The 14,115-nt window shown below is 48.3% G+C and overlaps 1 protein-coding gene across 1 annotated transcript in view; it reads right to left on the bottom strand.

The window, feature by feature from the left end:
• LOC125447979 (ankyrin-1-like) overlaps positions 1-13,682 on the bottom strand; it is a 262,637-nt gene extending 248,955 nt beyond the window's left edge. The window contains exon 1 of the mRNA XM_059641167.1: positions 13,557-13,682. Coding sequence (XP_059497150.1) covers positions 13,557-13,682 — 126 coding nt within the window. The remainder of the gene's footprint in view (positions 1-13,556) is intronic.
• Positions 13,683-14,115: the final 433 nt, after the last annotated feature.

The raw sequence follows: 14,115 nt of genomic DNA, 5'->3' as shown, positions 1-14,115 counted from the left end.
AACATTTATCAATTCTATGGACTGCTGCCTTCATCGACATTTAATGAAGCCAACCTACAGCAGGGATAATAGATCGCTAGCTGTCTGGGCTCCAGCAGTATGTCAGTTGAGAGCTGGCACAATCTTACTGCCCAGCCGATGGTCAAGATCGAGTTACACACTGCCAGTGTATTGCTGATGAATGCTTTTTCTCATCAATTCCCTGCACCAGAGAATTGCGTCTGAGGCTCTTTTGCTCTCAGTTGCTGAATCATCGAGAATCTAGCATACTTTTGGACAACAAATTATACATGCAACTGGGTTTCTTTCAGTCCTTGGGGAATATTGTGGTATATTCTGAAGTGTGGGGAAAGACAACAGCCAATTCTCACTCCGTGATAGGCTCACATACACATTTTCAAAATTCATTCTCAGGACGAGGCCATCTCTGGCTCAGCAGCATTTATTGCTCATCCATAATTGCCCAGAGGGCAGCTGAGAGTCAACCACATTGTTGTGGGTATGGAGTCACATGTTGGCCGGGCCAGGTAAGGATGGCAGCTCGGAGTTTGGCAGATGCTGAAGTCAGAGTCAATGCCGTGTGGAGCTGGTGGAACGCAGCAGGCTAGGTAGCATCAGAGGAGGGGGACAGTCAATGATTCAGGCCTGGATCCTTCGTCAGGACTCGTAGGATGACTGAGGATGGCAGTTTCCTCCTCTGAAGGACATTAGTGAACTAGATGAGATTACTGACAATCAACGATAGATTCATGGTCATTATTAGACTCTTAATTCCAGATATTTTTTTAAATTCAAATTCCACCATCTGCCATAGTGGGATTCGAACCCGGGGCCCCAGAGCGTTGACTGGGAGTCCTGAGATAATACTACCAGGCCATTGCTTCCCTTCCATTTACTTACAATCAAACCATTGAGACCTTGCATGGCACACCTCTGGGGCAGGAGGGACTTGGACATGGACCTCCTTGCCCACAGATTGGGGCAGTGCCACTGCAGCACAAAACTCACGCTGATCCGAAATTGAAGTGGAGTTAACACCTTGGAAGGCAGCTATGTTCATCACAATATCCACTGTGGAAGTTCAGGCCAGAAGCAGCCTGCTTGTGTCATACTGACTGAAGGCCGGCGTGTTGGCCAGGACACTGGGGAGAGCTCTCCCAATCCTCATCACTGTGTGACCATGTGAGATTTAACTCCCCACTGCACAGATAACACCTCTATTTTATTTAAATTGCTTGAGAAAGGATGTACTGGCGCCAGAGGGAGTGCAGGAAGTTCACAAGGTCGATTCCAGAGTTGAGAGGATTGGCTGATGGGGAGAGATCAAGTAGTCGCTACAGCCCTAGCCTGGAATTTAGAAGAACTGTTGGTCGGGGGGGGGCGGGGGGAGGATGTGGAATCTTATCGAAACGTATAAAATGACAAAGGGAATGGATAAGATAGAAGCAGGGGGCTTGTTCCCACTGGCGGGTGAAACTAGAACAAGAGGACATCCCTCAAATCAAGAATGATTAGATTTAAGATTGAATCGAGGAGAAACATCTCCATGCAAAGGGTCGGGATTCTGTGGAATTCCCTCCCTAGTGAAGCGGTTGACTAACTTGTTGAATGCTCTTAAGGCAAAGATAGACAGATTTTTGAACAGTAAAAGAATTACGGTAGGCGGGCGGGGAAGTGGAGCTGAATCCATGAGAAGATCAGCTGTGATCTTATTGGCTGGCGGAGCAGGCTGGAATGACCAGATTTCCTGCTCCTGCTCCTGCTCCTGTTCCTTATGTATTGTTTTGTCTGTGCACCACTCTCTCAGCTCGAGACTGGGAGGATCAGCCTTGATTTCTGGGCTTGAGCCCCAAGAGGGGGATTTAAACCAGGAGCTTATTGATTCCAGTGGGAGGAAATGACCCTCTGAGTAGCTGCTAGAACAGTAATAAGGCTGAGTTGCAGCGCGGCAGGCAAGAGAGCTGTAAATGTAATAGCTGTGTGCAATGTGAAGGTAATTGATTGCCCATGACTGGTGCGAATACACTCATTTTCTTTTGCCTTGACAGCAGATGACTTGGAAATATTCCAGGAAGTCGGGACCAGCAGAGTGTGGATTCTGTCTGTGTGGAGTCACCCTGAAGATCGTTCTCCACAACATGCTATGGGATACTCGCACATTGTGCAGCGTGTGAAATGCGTTTCATGGCCCATTCTGGTCTCGGAGCTGACAAATGTTGAAAAGCGCACGTTAGTGCACCATCTGTACAAAGTTGGCAATTGTCAGACAAAGTGAGGCGCTGGACACAAGACAGGAGTCACACCAAAACCTACTCCTGCCGAGTGATCACGCCAGGCACAAACTGCCTTCAGGCCCTGCAGAAAAGGACGAAGCATTCAAAAGGAAATTGAAGAAAAGAAGGTACAGTTGTATGTGCCCAGCACGGTCAGTGCCTCGTCAAAGCCTGACAGAGGAAGCAGAAGTCATCGGTTGGTTGGAAGGTGCAACGAGGACAAAAGGCAGGCAAGAGGCACTGAGCTTGCTCTCTGGGCTCAAAGAGAAGATTTGACAAAGGCGTACAAATTTACCAATGAGTTCTGGAGTCAAGGAATGAACACGACCTGTTCCCAGTGGCAGCAATGTGGAAAATCCATGACGATGGATTTACAACAAAGGTAGTGGAACAGGGGAGGGGTGATGAAATAGAGAGAGGGGGTCAAGAAACAGAGTTGGAGAGAAGGAAAGCTTCCCTTAAACACCACACAAGTTATTGTGGTCGGAAAGGCACTGCTCTGAAAGGATACTGGAAGCAGATTCAGTGTAAGAGCCAAACGAAGTGTGGATCAATTCTTGGAAGGGAAAGCTTAGGGTTACAGAGAGTGAAACAGGTGTGGCATACTTTGGGTTATTCTGTGAAAGAGACAGCACAGCTTCAGAGGATGAATGGCCTCCTATATCGTACACGGAGCCTTTCAATACCTCAAGGGACACTGCAGTCCATTTGCACAGGCACGTCCCACAAACAGCCATGAGATAAGGCAACAATTACACTCTCTCGGTAATCCAGGGTTAGGCTGCTAAGTGGCAAACAACATTTGAAACACACAGGTGGCATGCAAAGTGAGACAAACTGACACTGGATGATATTCTCACTGCTGAATCCTCCACAGTTAACATCTTGGGGGTTACCAATTCCCAAAAACTTCCTTGCAGGAACCCATGCCCATAATGCAGCTGCAACAGCAGGTCAGAGGCAAGGAATTGTGCACAGAGCTACCCTTTTCCTGACTCCCACCCCCCCCCCCCCACCGAAAAGCTATCCACAAAGGAACAAGACAGGAGGGCGATGGAATACCCCCCACTTGCCCCGGATGGGGGCAGCTCCAACGACACTTGAGAAGCTCAACACCATCCAGGGACAAAGCAGCCCCCGCCCCTGCTCGATTGGCGCCACATCCACAAAACATCCCACTTCCCACACCCACCCACCCGTCTACAAGATGCACTGCAGCAACTCACCGAGGCCCCTCAGGCAGCACCTTCCAAACCCATGGCCCACTTCCATCCAGGAGGACAAGGGACAGCAGGTACATGGGAACACCACCCGAGACACTCAACATCCCGACTTGGGAAATATATTGGCCGTTCCTTCAGTGTCGCTGCGTCAGAATCCTGTGACTCCCTCCTCCCTGAGGGCACCGTGTGGGGGTCACCACACGGGATTGCAGTGGCTCAAGAAGGCAGTTTGTCCCCACCTTCTCATGGGCAATTGTGGACAGGTAATAAATGCTGGCCTAGCCATTAACATGCACACCCTCTCAACTCAATTCAAAAACACTGAATATTGATAAGGAGAATATTTGGCAACACACGAATATTTTGAACTGGATTCTAACACCAAGACAAACACACCACAATAGTTTTCAGAGTTTGGGAACTCGACGAAGAGCCAATGACACAGACGTTTATCTCCTGAAAATTGGAATATGACTCCACCAAAAAATCCAAGGTGGCAAACAATGGAACGTGGAGATTTTGTAAAGAAGTGCAAACTAAACCAAGCAAGAGTGTGAACAGATCAGAGGAGCAGCAGCACGGGCAGGTGGGAAATGACCTTGGAGGAGGAGGGGAAAACATTAGACGTGTTTACAAAGGGGAAAGGATCACAAGCACAAGAGAAATGAGTGCCACGTTGGAAAGGATGGAGAGAGCAGATGAATACTCACAATTTGGAAGACAAAGTCATATGCAGAGTCTTGATGCACGAGTTCACAGAAACAGTAAAAGCTGAGGAACCGAAACAGCATCGCAAAACATGCAAGAAGATTTGGGAAAGAAAAAAATCTCTTCGGTAAAACCCAAGGACATGGGCAAAAAGCTCTGAAAGCAGCTCGATTTTTACTCATACATTGCTGAGGAAGTGAGCCAAGAGGAAATAGTATCTTGAACATCTATATCCTAATCTGAGAGAACTGCAATGATTGAGTATACAGAGGGCTGTAATGCTGACTGCCATTTCAGTGGGTCAAATATACCAACGGCCAAAGGAGGTGCAGCAACAAAAGGAGCTTAAAAAGGAAAGGAAGCACGTAAAATGGGATTGGGGATAGCGTACTGCCCTGGGTAGAGAACTAGTTGGCTGACAGGAAGCAAAGGTTAAGAATAAATAGGTACTTTTCTGAGCGGGAGGCAGTGACTGGTTAGGTCCTGCAGGGATCAGTGCTTGAACTCCTGCTCTTACAAATATATATTAACGATTTAGGTGAGGGCATTAATCTAATATCTCCAAGCTTGCAGACAACACAAAGCCGGGTGGGAGGGTAAGCTCTGAGGTGGATGAAGAGATGCTCAAGTGTGGCTTGGACAAGCCGAGTGAGCGGGCAAATGCATGACAGATGCAGTTTCACGTGGATCAATTTGAGATCATCCACTTTGGTAGCATAAACAGGAAGGCAGATTTTCATTGGAATGGTGCTAAATCAGGGAAAGGGAAAGTGTCACAAGTGCCCTTGTACCCCATTCACTGAATAGAAGCACTGCAGGTACAGCGGGCAGCGAACATGAGAAATAGTAATTTGGCCTTCACGATGAGAGGAGTGCAGTACAGGAGCAGGGATGTCTCACTGCAATTGGGCAGGGTGAGACCGCATCCTGGAGTATGGTGTGTGCAGTTTGGGGTCTCCTCGTCTGAGGATGGATGTCCCGATCTTGCAGGGAGTGCAGGGAAGGTTTCCTGGGATGGCATGGACTGATGTACGAAAGGAGACTGGTTCGAGTTAGGATGATCTTCATCATAATTTAGAAGAATGACCAGGATCTCCTCGAAGCCTATCGAATTCCAACAGGAACTGGACAGGATAATCGCAGGAAGGATGTTCCTGATGAATGTGGAATTCAGAACGAGGGGGTCACAAGTCTCAGGATATGGGTAGGCCATTTAGGACTGACGAGGAGAAAACTCCTCCCCAAACTGTGGCAAACTTGTGGAACTCTCAGCCACAGAAAATGGTTCAGGTCAAAACATTGTACGCTTTCAATAAGGAGTTAGATACAGTTCTTGGATCAAAAAGAATGCAAGGGTATGGGACAAAAGCAGGAACTGGAAATTTCCAGGAAGAAAGTGGAAGGAAAACAAATCCATGTTGGATGGTTTGAAAGCTGAAGGAAGTTACAGGCAAATTGAAAGCCTGGCACAGACTTGAGAGACAAAGAAGCCTACGATGTGCCAAGGAGCTTCTTTCAGGCAGAGTGCACATGGTACTTAATTAATATTGCATTGAATGCTAATGTCTCACTTTGGTGCACCAAACGCCAATCGTGTCACAGTTTCTTCATTTATATGTGTCAAGGACCTGCCTATTGGCTGAGGGCACAGAATGGTGGCGATATAATGTCGTGTCCATTTGAGATGGCCTCAAATCCTATGTTTCATTTGGAAGTTAGCAGGGTAGCACTTATTAAACACAGCCTCCATCATGTCAATCGAGATGTAAATTGAGATGCAGCTGGGTGACCAGTGCATGTCTCAGACGGATTCACAACCAGCAAAATGCTTTTGAACTTAAGTCATTGTTACAATGCAGGAAACACGTCAGCCAACTTTGCATAGCAAGATTCCACACACTGCAAAATACAAGACATGCTGCATAAACGGTCCATTTTATCAGACAGCCTCCCATCTTCAACCCTCTTCCCAGGAACAACATAACAGAGCTTAGGAACCCATCCACATAGTGGTAGCATTCACAAGCACACCACCCTCTGACACTGACAAATTCATTTTAGCCATGACATGTGGATGTTACCTGGAGAACTCTTCCAGTGGGCCACATCACAACACACCTCAAACCAAACAGCTGAATCCACTCAAATTGTATACAGGACAGGTCAGACTATTGACTCGCCATCAGCCATCCACCTCAACCCTGCGAGCACACAGACACTCACGGAAGACCTCAGGGATAGGAAGTGAATTTTCAGATTGCTCAGTCATGTTGCAAAATAGCCATCTTGCTCCAGGCAGCTTTATTCACAATCTGAGCACAAGGCGATAAATTATCTTTACATCAACACTGCCGTCGCAACATACACGCGTGTCAAATTCATAACCAGGGCCGAACGGGAGATAGGAGGGAACTGACTACCTGGGGCAAGTTCTGGAAATACTCAGCAGGTCTGACAGCATGTGTGCAGAGACAGAAACATGGTTAACTTCCTTGGTCAATGACCATTCTTTGGGGGCAAAGGAACATGTCTGACCTGAGCGTTTCCAGAATTTTCCGTTTTGATTTCAGACTTCCAGCATCCGCAAAACATTGCTTCTGTGGACGTCTCACCTCACTTTCCTCCAGAATCACGGTGACCCTTGACAATCAACTCGCACACCAGATTTAGCATCAGTGAGAGCTGCCCTCCATTAATGGCAAACACTGCGACTGGTGTCAGGTTCCCACCTTCTTCCTGTGCCTCTTGTAACCGCACTCTTTATTGCCACGTAAGACAAAGCTGCTCATTTCTTATCAAGAGCTTTGTTTAAACCATTTACAATGTCCATCGATTTTAGGGCCACAATTGTATGAACCAACTGGAATTGGAGGCTTTTACAAAAATAAAACTTCAGGAGCAGCATATACCTGGAAATTACTGCACAATTTTCCCTGGGCAGCATATCTAAACTCTTGATTTAATATCATCTGTTTTCACTATGCTCATAACAACTGATGCAATCTTACGTAGGCATGCAGTTCTGCCAGTGAACTGGTTTAAACTCTTGCTATGGGTTAACATCCCTTCTCCTCCAATAAAATGTTTAACAGTGATCAGGTGCCTGAGACATGCAAGTGCCAGATATTTCCAAACGTCTGGCTACTGAGCACATTAACCATGTAAACTCACTGAAGAACGGTTCACCACGCATCATGACAAGGGAGTCATTGAATTGTAGGACTCAGGGCTGCATTTATGCGATCAGAAGTGATTACAAGGGTGAAATGTTAGCAAGGCAAGTACAGCTGCTTTCTGACTCCAGTATCATATCATCCAAGCTGCAGTGGGCCCTCTTGTGGCACAGTGGTAGTGTCCCTACTTCTGGACCAGGAAGCCCCAGGTTCAAAGTCTCACCTGCCCCAGAGGCATGTAATAACATCTCTGAATGGGTCAATGAGAAAAATAGGTCAATTTAAAAAAAAGTACATTGACATGAGTGTGTTAGTCAGTGCATATTGAAATTGATGAAAATTCCTGCGTACATAATTTAGATATGCTATTCATTTGTAAAAGATTTTCTTTTGCCATACTTACAACAACCCAGGTGTGGCCATAATCAGACCCTGCAACAGACCCATTCTAGGCTGGATGGAAGAACCAGCCAAGGTGAAGACTTTCAGTGCTGAGTGACAACTCCTGCTCTCCGAAAACAGCAACTCAGGCTTTATAACTGTTGCAAAATGATAAAACAATACCTGGACTCACAATGTGAAAATAAAAGAGCTGTTGAGAGCTAGAGCTGATAGAAGTTTCCACTGCTATCCTGGCATAATACCTGAAAACAAAATGTTGATTCTTTTGTTGGACTCTACTTTGCTGTGACAACATATCTTAGAGCAATATCTAAAAGAAGCAAAGTCATTCGAGTGATTTGTCAAATGCTAGCCCCAAAGGAATTTATAAACAACGACAAACTCCACTTTCAAGGTGAACAAGCAATGCCCAACACAAACTTCAGTGTCAGCACAGGAACATACTCTCCAATAATACCTACCCTTCCACAAGCCCTCACCAGGCATGTATGAGCTCCAGGTGCCACAGAAACACAGGATATAGGTGCAGGAGTAGGCCATTCAGCCCTTTGAGCCTGCACCACTATTCAACATGATCATGGCTGGTCAAACAATCTCAGTACCCCATTCCTGTTTTCTCTCCATGTGCTTTCCCTGAAGCTGCAAGTACGATGTCCAGCTCCCTCCTGAATATATCAAATGAAATGGTTCCAACAGGTTCCTGTGGGAAAGAATTCCACAGGTTCACATCTGTCTGGGAGAAGAAACTCTTCCTCATCTCAGTCCTGAATGGCTTACCCCTGATTCTTAGACTGTGATCTGAAGTTGCGGATTTCTCCAACATCAAGAACATTCTTCGCGCATCTAGCCTGTCCAGTCCCATGAGGATTTTCTATGTTTCGGTGGAAATCCCTCATCCTTCTAAATTCCAGTGAGTACAAGCCCTGTGGATCCGGTCTTTCCTCATATGTCAGTCCTGCCATCCCGGGAATCAGTCTGGTGAACCTTCGCTGGACTCCCTCTGTAGCAAGAATGCCCTTCCTCAGACGAGGGGACCAAAACTGCACACAATACTCAAGGTGCGGCCCCACCCAGGCCCTGTGTAACTGCAGCAAGACATCTTGACTCCGATACTCAAAAATCCTCTCGCTATGAAGGTCAGCATGCCTTTAGCTTTCTTCATAGCCTGCTGCAACTGACTGTTCTACCATGACACCCAGGGCTCATTGCACCTCACCTTTTCCTAAACCATTCAGATAATAATCTGCCTTCCTGTTTTCGAGACCAAAGTCTCCACATTAGATTGCATTTGCCAAATATTTGCCCACTCAGCCAGTCTGTCCAAGTCACCCTGCAGCCTCTTGGCATCCTCCTCACAGCACACACTGCCACCCTGCTTAGTATCATCTACATAATTGGAGATGTGGTATTCAATTCCTTCATCCAGATCATTAATGTATATTGTGATAAGCTAGGATCCCAGCACTGAACCCTGCGGCATCCCACTCATCCCTGCCTGCCTTTCTGAAAAGATCAGAATCCCTAAAATGTGGAAACAGGCCCTTCGGCCCAACAAGTCCACACCGACCCTCACAGCATCCCATCCAGACCCATCCCCCCATAACCCACCTCACCTACACATCCCTGAACACTATGGGAAACTGACCATGGCCGATCCACCTAGTTTGAACATCTTTGGACTGTAGGAGGAAACCGGAGCACCCGGAGGAAACCCACACAGACACGGGGAGAATGTGCAAACTCCACACAGACAGTTACCTGAGGGTGGGATCGAACCCAGGTCTCTTGCGCTGTGAGGCAGCACTGCTAACCACTGAGCCACCCATTTAATCCAACTCTCTGCTTCCTGTCTGCCAACCAGTTCTCTATCCACGTCAATACATTATCAGCTTTAATTTTGTATAATTTTGCAAAGCCTAGCCACAGGTTAGAAATTGGAAAGGTGCAGGGTACATTTTATCTTCACATTCTCCCATCTGAAGACACACCGCAGTGATGCGATCTGAACAGCTGAGTACATTCCAGATTCCACACCCTGGTCACCATCTCTGCATTCACTGTGAGTGAGTGCGCACGAACCACACACCACACCAACATCCGAAGCGTCTGTGGGGCCTGTAGCCAAGTGAGGGTCAGTTCGTGTTATGATGCCTCTGCACTGGTGGGTGTTAATGTGTGCGTGTCGGGGGGGGGGGGGGGGGGCAGCGACACATTGCAATGCACATTGACAGATATGACATTTTCCATCTTTTCGTCACAATGTATAGTGCCCCAAATTTGCTGATTTTCCAACATTAAATTGGAGGAGTGCAGAAGTTCGGGTTGCTCTCTCTAGACAGAGAAGGTTAAGGGGAGATATGAAGGAGGTGTCGATTATCACCTAAAGATCATGTTTCTCCTGGCAGGAAGGTCAATAACCGGAACACACACAGGCAGGGCATCAGGGACAAGGGCCAGAGGAGAATTCTTTTGATGCAGTCCAGATTATGATCCGGAATATGCATGGGCCGTGGAAACAGTTTGAGCAGTGAATTTCAAAAAGGATTTGGATCAGGATGCGAGAAGAGAGTGATTGCAGGTCAATGAGGAATGAGCAAGGGATTCGGTCACATTAGACAGCCCTGCTGCAGACACACACACACACCCCAGTAACTGACTGTGAGTTGAAACAGTCCACTAACAATGTCAATGTCATTCCTTTAGGCGTGAAAGATTCATATCCACAACAAGCAGGTCCCTCACAGGAGGTAATGCCCACTAACCTCAAAGTGCAAACATGACAGGGTAACATCCCAGAAAAGGCAAGACTTCATTTCTGTGGGACTACATACCACTGCAGATAAGCAAGGTCGCCAAGCTGCACAGCTGTAAGCCACCAATCCTCACCAATTGCCTTGACCCTCATGGGCCTGAAAGATCTGGGGAGTGTCACTGTGGCACTGGGAGGTGGGCAGGCCTGGCAGAAGCAAGGGTTGCTGACGGAGGATTAGCTGCCAGTGAAAACGGAGGAAAAAGCTGAAGCTCTCCCAGATAGCTGTGAACCAAAGCAAGACTCCAGGCTCACTCATCATGATGGGAGCCCAAACCATTCCAACTTCAGGCTCAGATAATGCAGCACTCCAGCCTCCAAATTCATAACTTCTGAAATCCCAGTTTCTTGCTGCTTTGCTCTCTACCCAACTTTCACTAGGGCTGTAAACATTTGCAGCAATCTAACATTGAGATATCGGGGGGACAAAACTCAAATTGTCAGCTGAGTCCCATGAAGCTTAATGTTCATGAGCAGTCTTCAAAACAAAACAGAGAAGCAAACTGTCATTATTATTTGAACAGGAATAGAAATGTTGTGTGCAAGCCATTTGTAAGACAGACTAATATGATCGACAACACAAGCTTGGAGTATCAGAAACATCCGTGCCAAACTGCTCAGCATGTGGGTCAGTTGAATCAAAGATCTGCTGTTCATTATTGAACTGCATAAAAACCGAAAGAACTGCGGATGCTCTAAGTCAGAAACAAAAACATAAATTGCTGTACAAGTCCTGAGGAAGGGTCACTCCACCTGAAACGTTCACTCCGATTTCTCTCCCCGGATGCTGTCGGGTCTGCTGAGCTTTTCCAGCAATTTCTGTTTTTGTTAATAATCTGTGTTTAGCATGCAAAAAACAGACTCAGCATTGGATGTTGCATAACTCTCTGAAGTACCTCACACATTTAGCAATTTCTGTAATTTTGAAAACGCATCTCTGCTTTGTGCTGTGATTGGAACTCAGTTGATGGTTTGTAATGCTGGCAAGTCCTGGTGATCGCCAAAACCTCTGAACCTGAGACAAGCAAAATGCCCAGACCTTCACACTTTGCTCAGGCTGCCAAAATTCTTCGGGGGCATCACCTCAAAATGGGTATAACTCTTGAACCCAGCTCCAACGTGAGCCCCGGCTCAGAATTGCTACTCAAAGCGCAAGCTCAACACCAGCAAGCAGCATGGCAGAGGGTGGAGTTGAGGGAGGGTGACATGGCAGGAAGTGTAGCTCCTGTCCCCGCAACATCCGATCCATTCATCGTCACATACAGTGGCAAATCTTCAGAGCCACAAACATACCTCACATCACACTTGCTGTTGTTCCAAACATGACAATATTTTTTGTTATCCTCTCTTAGAAAGCCAAACACTGAGCCACGAAGGCAGCACTATTTCAAAAGCAATTCTCTGTCAATGCTACTTCATACATGGTGGGAGGATTTGGACAGGGTCTGTTCAATACAGGCTAAGCAGAGCCAACGACACATACAGCTTTGCTGCTCTCAATGTTGACATTTTTTCTGCACGTAAAACTGTTTTGTCAAGTGCAGCTATTGAGAGATGCTCAAATTTTACAAGTTAACAAATTAGAGGCATGTGAGTGTACACAGCTCTCAGCACCAATGCAGCTGTCTCATCATTGGGAACACGCTGGAGTAAATCATTAACTCGTAGCACACACCTCTGTCCCCTCCCTCTCTCTCAACCATTACGGAGATAATGGGCAGCATTAAGTGACAAGCAGATCAACGCTGTAACACACTCACTCTCGTTGCCTCTCTCACACACACATACTCACTCTCACAGCCTCTCTCGCTCTCGTGTGTGCGTGTGTGTGTGCGTGTCTGTGTGTGGGGGGGTGTGGGGTGTGGGGTGTGGGGTGTGGGGTGTGGGGTGTGGGGTGTGGGAGAGATCGTGGGAGTGGGAGTGGGAGCACGAGGGCGCGTGGGAGTGGGAGCGCGGACGGATCACGCGAGCGGAGGGACCACGGGCGCGAGAGGGCGTGGGCGCAAGTGAGACAGAGAGAGAGACAGAGAGAGAGAGAGAGAGAGAGAGAGAGAGAGAGAGAGAGAGTGTCAGAGAGATAGTGTGTGTGTCAGGGAGAGGGAGAGGGAGAGAGCGAGAGCGAGAGCGAGAGCGCGCGAGAGCGAGAGCGAGCGAGAGCGAGAGCGCGCGAGAGCGAGAGCGCGCGAGAGCGAGAGCGCGCGAGAGAGACAGCGCGCGAGAGAGACAGCGCGCGAGAGAGACAGCGCGCGAGAGAGACAGCGCGCGAGAGAGACAGCGCGCGAGAGAGACAGCGCGCGAGAGAGACAGCGCGCGAGAGAGGGACAGAGTGTGTCAGGGAGACTGTGTCAGAGACCGAGAGAGTGTGGAGAGAGACAGAGTGTGTGAGAGAGAGGGAGAGTGTGCGTGAGACTGAGCGTGAGAGACAGTGAGCGAGAGCGACTGTGAGAGTGAGTGCACGCGCGCGCGCGTGAGAGAGAGAGAGAGAGAGAGAGAGAGAGAGAGAGAGAGAGAGAGAGAGAGAGAGAGAGAGAGAGAGGCAACGAGAGTGAGTGTGTTACAGCCTTGATCTGCTTGTCACTCAATGCTGCCCATTATCTCCGTAATGGTTGAGAGGGGGAGGGGACAGAGGTGTGTGTGGGGATGTCCTGTCCGACCCTAATCCTCAGCTGAGCCTCTGTGGTGCGAGGTGCAGGTCAATGTGGGAGCTGCTGGCCTGGACACATGCCCATCACGGCTCAGTGCAGAGGCAGGCTCCCAGCAGCGACCCAGCATTCTCTCTCTCTCTCTCTCTAATCTCCCCAGCCCCTAAGCTCTAAGTTCGGCTGACAAGTTCATATAGCATGGGTCTGTATGGTTAACATGCAGGAGGCTGGCAGCAGTGGGGCGGTGGGGCAGAGCCACACATTTACCTCCCTCTGTAACAAGAACCCTCCCCTATCCTATCCCCACCCCTCCCCTACCTACCTACCTTCCTTTTGCGCTCCCGTGAACGGTTCCTCCGCTTCCTCTTCTCCTCCTCCTTTTTCTCCTGCTCCAGCTGTGCCTGAGCTTCCACATCTTTGATCTTTTTTAACTGTTTGGCAGCTTGGGCCATGTCAGATTCCTCTTAGGTAGACACACACACACACACACAGGCAGAGAGAGGGGGGGCTGTGAAATGAAGGCAGCAGAACGATGCTGCTGCAGTTGGGAGACAGACAGACAGCTCTCTCTCCACCACCCCCACCTCTCTCTCCGTGCCTGCCTTGTCTTCTCTTTGCAGCCTCCTACTGTAGTGTTCACATCCTGGTCTGGCAGGAGCCCCGCACACAGCTAAAAGCTCCACGCAGCATCCAAGGGCTGTGGCAGCAGGTACCAACACCGAGCGTCCGACACAGCATCCCCAAATCGCTCTCGCACATGGATGGATGTGACTCTGTGTGTGTGTTGCTTGGAAACGCCTATCTGACTCCAGCTCTGAGGGGTGGACTGGAGCGCAGCTCGCAGACTATGGGGGAAGGGTCCCCCACATTAACCTGGGGCTGGGA

This window comes from Stegostoma tigrinum, chromosome 40 (assembly GCF_030684315.1).
Source record: "Stegostoma tigrinum isolate sSteTig4 chromosome 40, sSteTig4.hap1, whole genome shotgun sequence".
Lineage (NCBI taxonomy): Eukaryota > Metazoa > Chordata > Chondrichthyes > Orectolobiformes > Stegostomatidae > Stegostoma > Stegostoma tigrinum.
The sequence above is the reverse complement of the archived record's forward strand: the minus strand, read 5'-3'. Positions and strand labels throughout refer to the sequence as shown.